At 45.2% G+C, this 6,000-nt stretch overlaps 1 protein-coding gene across 4 annotated transcripts in view; it reads right to left on the bottom strand.

The window, feature by feature from the left end:
- Positions 1–3,551: 3,551 nt before the first annotated feature.
- The window catches only part of EIF2B4 (eukaryotic translation initiation factor 2B subunit delta), a 29,755-nt gene continuing 27,306 nt past the window's right edge, over positions 3,552–6,000 (bottom strand). For all 4 annotated transcript variants that reach the window (XM_089688747.1, XM_089688748.1, XM_089688750.1 and 1 more), the window contains one exon: positions 3,552–3,809. In XM_089688747.1, the coding sequence (XP_089544873.1) occupies positions 3,610–3,809 (200 nt within the window). In that variant the 3' untranslated portion in view covers positions 3,552–3,609. The remainder of the gene's footprint in view (positions 3,810–6,000) is intronic.

The following is a 6,000-nucleotide window of genomic DNA, read 5'->3' as shown; positions in this document are numbered from 1 at the left end:
TCCTGGGATATAAACCAACCATGCAGATTTGGGTGTGTGCCCCTAGGGAGAAGAATCTTTTCAGCAGGTTGTGGGTCTACAGCTTTCAACATCCTAGAATATGTGGGGAACTGATGATTCAAGGTTTCTACCCCCAGGAAGCAGAACATCTTTAACAGTTTCCTAGAATATACTCTGAAAATGAGGATTTGGGGAGTGTACCCCTAAGGAGAAGAAGCTTTTCAGGAGATTTGGGGTCTACACCCACTAATCGCCTGGGATATAGTTTGATAATGAGGATTTGTGGAGCGTACTGCCAGGGAGAAAAACATTTTCTGCAGATTAGGGATCTACAACCTCCAACCTTCTTGGATATGCGTGGAGACTGAGGATTCGAGGTGTGTGTCCCCAGAGAGCAGAACATCTTCAACAGATTAGAAGTCTACACCCTTAATTCACCAATGAGGATTCACTGGGGTCAAATTAGCTGAGTGATTCAAGAGTGTACCCCTAGGGAAAACCTTTTCAGCAGATTAGAGATCTACATCTATCTAAAACACCCCTCCCCAACCTCCAGGCATGTGCTGAGACTGAGGATTTGAGGTGTGTGTCCCCAGGGACCAGGACATCTTCCAAAGATTAGAGATCTACACCCTCCAATCTCCTGTGATTTACACCAACAATGAGGATTCGTGATTGTACCCTTAGGGGAAACGTTTTCAGCAGATTAGAGATCTACACTCCAACCTCCTAGCATGTCCAGAGACTGAGCATTTGAGGTGTGTGTATCTAGGGAACAGGACATCTTAAAAAGATTAGAGGTCTACACCCTTCAATCTCCTGGGATATACATTTTCACTAAGGATTTAAGCAGTCCCCAGAAAGAGAACCTCTTCAACAGATTAGGGGTCTACAGCCTCCAATCTCACAGTTTATACACTGAGGATTCAGGGAGTGTACTCCATTAGAAAAGGACCCTTTTTCAAGGATTACATGTTTACATCAGCCACCCTCTCGGGAAATATGCTAACTCTAAGGATCCGGGCAATGTTCCCTTAGGGAACACTGTCAGACCACAGTATTACTATATCTGTTCTAGGTCAGCTATTCATGCAACAATGAAGCCAAAGCATCAACAGCCAGGGAACTAGCATTCCCACAGGAGAGTAATTCAATGGCAGCCTCCCCGATCCTTTCACAACAGTGTTCCCTGATGTAGATGAGAGGGTCTACTTGCTCCAACATCCCAGGATATACACTGACAGGGGCGGACTGACATCTCATAAGGCCCCCAGGCAATAAGAGATAAAGGGGCCACCTGTGTCCCCATCTACACTCAAGTCACGCCCACACAACACCCCACCTACATATTGCAGCTCAGCTGCATAGAAGGGGCATTTAAATATTTACTGCAGCAAAGACTGCATGAATGTTCCCGGCTTCTTTCCGTAGAAGTCACTGGGAACTTCTAGGTTTAAAGATGACTGCCATGTGGGAGAGAGAGAGAGAGAGTGGGAGAGAGAGAGAGGTGTTTTAAATGGCTACAAATTGTGTGTGACTTAAAAGGGGTGTGATTATTGTCTGAGATGACTTACATAGTGCAGAATGTGGTAATGTTAAATAGGGAATGTACAGTGTGGAATGTATGGTGGTGGGTAGTATGTACAGGGACAGGAGTGCGAAGTGTATGGCAGTGGGTAGTATGTACAGGGACAGGAGTGCGAAGTGTATGGCAGTGGGTAGAATGTGCAGAATGGTGTCAGTAAGGCAGTAGATGGTATCAGTACTTCTTTATTTTTATTATGATTTTGTTTTTTACAATTTTATGTTTGCAATTTAATGTTTTATTATTTTTATAATTTTTTCAAAATGCTTTTGAATGGCCAGTGGATGGTGTCAGTAGAACAATTGCATAGGTGTCAGAATTTTTTTATTTTTTTACAATTTATTTTTTTTTCCCAATGATTTTGTGTGGGCAGTGGACAGGAAAGGAAAAGGAATGAATGAGGGAAGGGGAGGGAGGAAGGAATGAGGGAAGGGAAGGAAGAAAAGGGAGGGGTTTGAATGGAGGAAGGAAGGAAGGGAAGGAAAGGGAGGAAGGAAGGGAAGGAAGGGGAGAGAGGGAAAGAAGGGGAGGGAAGAAAAGAAGGGAGGGAGGAAAGAATGAAGGGGATGGAAGAAAAGGGAGGGAGGAAATGGATGGAGGAAGGAAAGGGAAAGGAGAAGACTCACATGGATGGTTCCCGGCCTACTGGCACATTCAGAAGCATCACAGAGCTGCCAGCTGATCTGGACACAATTTCCCTACACTTCCTCTTCTCAGAAGCTGTATGGACTGTGTGGTCAGGGACAGGGGGAGGCAGAGCAGATCCAGGCTCTTTCCTCTGTTCTGCCATTGTTGTGGATGATGGGGGGGGGGGTCTGGGTCTGGGAAGACAAGGCATCAGAGACCTGCAGGGGGGCTGAGAACACAGGGGGGCCCAGAAAGGAAATCTGGTGCACAGTCAGGGATGATCGGTGCAGCGGAGGAACAGTTACAAGCACCGATCTCCCTGTATGGCTTTCAGTGAAGAAGCTGAAGCTGCTTCTCCTCCTCTCCCTCCTGCAGCTTTCAGCTGCTTCATTGAAAGCCATACAGGGAAATCGGTGCTTGTAACTGTCCCTCTGCTGCACCAATCATCCCCAACTTTGCTCCTGATACATGTCATCCATGGATGTAGGGTGTGTGCAGTGAACACCCTGCACCCATGGATGATACACCACTGCCTCTCACCTTCCCGCTGCCCACCGGCTCCATCACCAGCAGTGTGTAGAAGGCACTACCACTGCCCGGGACCACGACTCACTCTACCACTACGTGAAGTGAAAGGTGAGTTACTTCATAGATCTGAGACTGCCTCCTCCTCCGCTCTCCACACTGTCACTGGACACTGAGCCTCTCACAGGGCCCCCTACTGATCCCGGGCCCTCTGACAATGCCCGAATGGTCAGTCCGCCCCTGGACACAGACTTTCAGCAGAGTAAGATATCCTCTCAATTCTCTCCAATGGAAACAAAGAAAAAATACAGAGATGCATAATCAGATTAGTAAAGGAAAGTTAATGCAACTCCCAGGAGTGACTTTGGTTACACTGGTCTTGATTTGTGAAAATTATGTCCAAAAAAGTTATATGCCAAGGAAGTGGGGTAATGCCCTTGAAACGTGTTGGCAAACAGAAGTTTATGGAAAACAGTTCAGTGACGGTATAGGCAGAAGCTATCTGTGGGACTTCTTCAACCTATGAAGTATAATGTGTGTTCTGGACCTTGATAACAACCCTGAGGAACATGAAGAATAAGGGAAATGTAAATGGATATATAAAAACTGTTTTTGTGTTCTGCACACACACCTATCCTTTAGGCATTTTATTATAGCTACCACTCCTCTAGTTTTGACTTGTCCATATCTGTGATATGGAGGTTGTGTAATGCAAATACCAACATGACCAACAGGTGGGACAGTGACCACCAAATCCTGCCACATACGTAGCAGCGCCCACACTGGCCTACACCACTATACTATCACACATCGGCAGGGTGTAAGCAGAATTTCTTTAATAACAAAGCGATAAATAACACAAACTCCGGCCATCACTGCTCTCCACTCTTCACTCTCAGGACCACAGGAACCGATGTGCAGGGGATCATTCCTAGATCTGTAATCACCAGGTCCACAAGGTCAGGAGGTGTCACGTCGTACACCAAGTTCAGCAGCCGCAGTGAGGAGTTCTTGTCCCACTCCTTCAATGGAGTCTGCCCCTTGCGCGTCACCACCAGGTCATCTGGGTCATCTGGATGAACAAGCAGACAAAATGGAAGCACTTCTGTCAGGAAGGAGGCACCCAGAACCCCCTCTCTACCCCGAGACAGGGAACAATGATTGGACCAGGCCAGAAAACTAAAGAAGGACACACATATAGAATTATAACATGCTAGGGGTATATTCATACTATGGAACATTGGTTCAAAAATTGAGAAGATATCATACTGCTTATATAGTAAGCACATAGGAAAGAGTACTAGGTATGTATCATCCAGCACAGAGGATCTGTACAATGTACATATCATTCAACATATAGGATGTGTACTAGGTACACATCATCCAGCGCATGGGAATGGTACTAGGGATGTATCATCCAGCACATGGGAATGGTACTAGGGATGTATCATCCAGCACATGGGAATGGTACTAGGGATGTATCATCCAGCACATGGGAATGGTACTTGGGATGTATCATACAGCACATGGGAATGGTACTAGGGATGTATCATCCAGCACTTGGGAATGGTACTAGGGATGTATCATCCAGCATATAGGATGTTTACAAGGTATGTATAATCCAGCACATGGGAATGGTACTAGGGGCATATCATCCAACTCATAGGATGTGTACAAGGTATGTATCATCCAGCGCATGGGAATGGTATTAGGGACGTATCATCCCGCACATAGGATGTGTACAAGGTATGTATCATCCAGCACATGGTAATGGTACTAGGTATATATCACCCAGCACATAGGATGTACGCTAGGCATGTATCACCCAGCACATAGGATGTGTAGAAGGTATGTATCATCCAGCGCATGGGAATGGTACTAGGCATGTATCACCCAGCACATAGGATGTATACTAGGCATGTATCAGCCAGCACATGGGATGTGTACAAGATATGCATCATCCAGCGCATGGTAATGGTACTAGGTACAGTCAGGTCCATAAATATTGGGACATCTACACAATTCTAACATTTTTGTCTCTATACACCACCACAATGGATTTGAAATGAAATGAACAAGATGTGCTTTAACTGCAGACAATCAGCTTTAATTTGAGGGTATTTACATCCAAATCAGGTGAACGGTGTAGGAATTACAACAGTTTGCATATGTGCCTCCCACTTATTAAGGGACCAAACGTAATGGGACAATTGGCTTCTCAGCTGTTCCATGGCCAAGTGTGTGTTATTCCCTCATTATCCCAATTACAATGAGCAGATAAAAGGTCCAGAGTTAATTTCAAGTGTGCTATTTGCATTTGGAATCTGTTGCTGTCAACTCTCAAGATGAGATCCAAAGAGCTGTCACTATCAGTGAAGCAAGCCATCATTGGGCTGAAAAAACAAAACAAACCCATCAGAGAGATAGCAAAAACATTAGGCGTGGCCAAAACAACTGTTTGGAATATTCTTAAAAAGAAGGAACGCACTGTTGAGCTCAGCAACACCAAAAGACCCGGAAGACCACGGAAAACAACTGTGGTGGATGACCGAAGAATTCTTTCACTGGTGAAGAAAACACCCTTCACAACAGTTGGCCAGGTCAAGAACACTCTCCAGGAGGTAGGTGCATGTGTGTCAAAGTCAACAATCAAGAGAAGACTTCACCAGAGTGAATACAGAGGGTTCACCACAAGATGTAAACCATTGGTGAGCCTCAAAAACAGGAAGGCCAGATTAGAGTTTGCCAAACGACATCTAAAAAAGCCTTCACAGTTCTGGAACAACATCCTATGGACAGATGAGACCAAGATCAATTTGTACCAAAGTGATGGGAAGAGAAGAGTATGGAGAAGGAAAGGAACTGCTCATGATCCTAAGCATACCACCTCATCAGTGAAGCATGATGGTGGTAGTGTCATGGCGTGGGCATGTATGGCTGCCAATGGAACTGGTTCTCTTGTATTTATTGATGATGTGACTGCTGACAAAAGCAGCAGGATGAATTCTGAAGTGTTTCGGGCAATATTATCTGCTCATATTCAGCCAAATGCTTCAGAACTCATTGGACGCCGCTTCACAGTGCAGATGGACAATGACCCAAAGCAGACTGCAAAAGCAACCAAAGAGTTTTTTAAGGGAAAGAAGTGGAATGTTATGCAATGGCCAAGTCAGTCACCTGACCTGAATCCGATTGAGCATGCATTTCACTTGCTGAAGACAAAACTGAAGGGAAAATGCCCCAAGAACAAGCAGGAACTGAAG

This window comes from Staurois parvus, unplaced genomic scaffold (genome assembly GCF_062004578.1).
Source record: "Staurois parvus isolate SC_StPar_1 unplaced genomic scaffold, SC_StPar_1.0 ptg000453l, whole genome shotgun sequence".
NCBI lineage: Eukaryota > Metazoa > Chordata > Amphibia > Anura > Ranidae > Staurois > Staurois parvus.
This window is presented reverse-complemented; position numbering and strand designations above follow the sequence as displayed.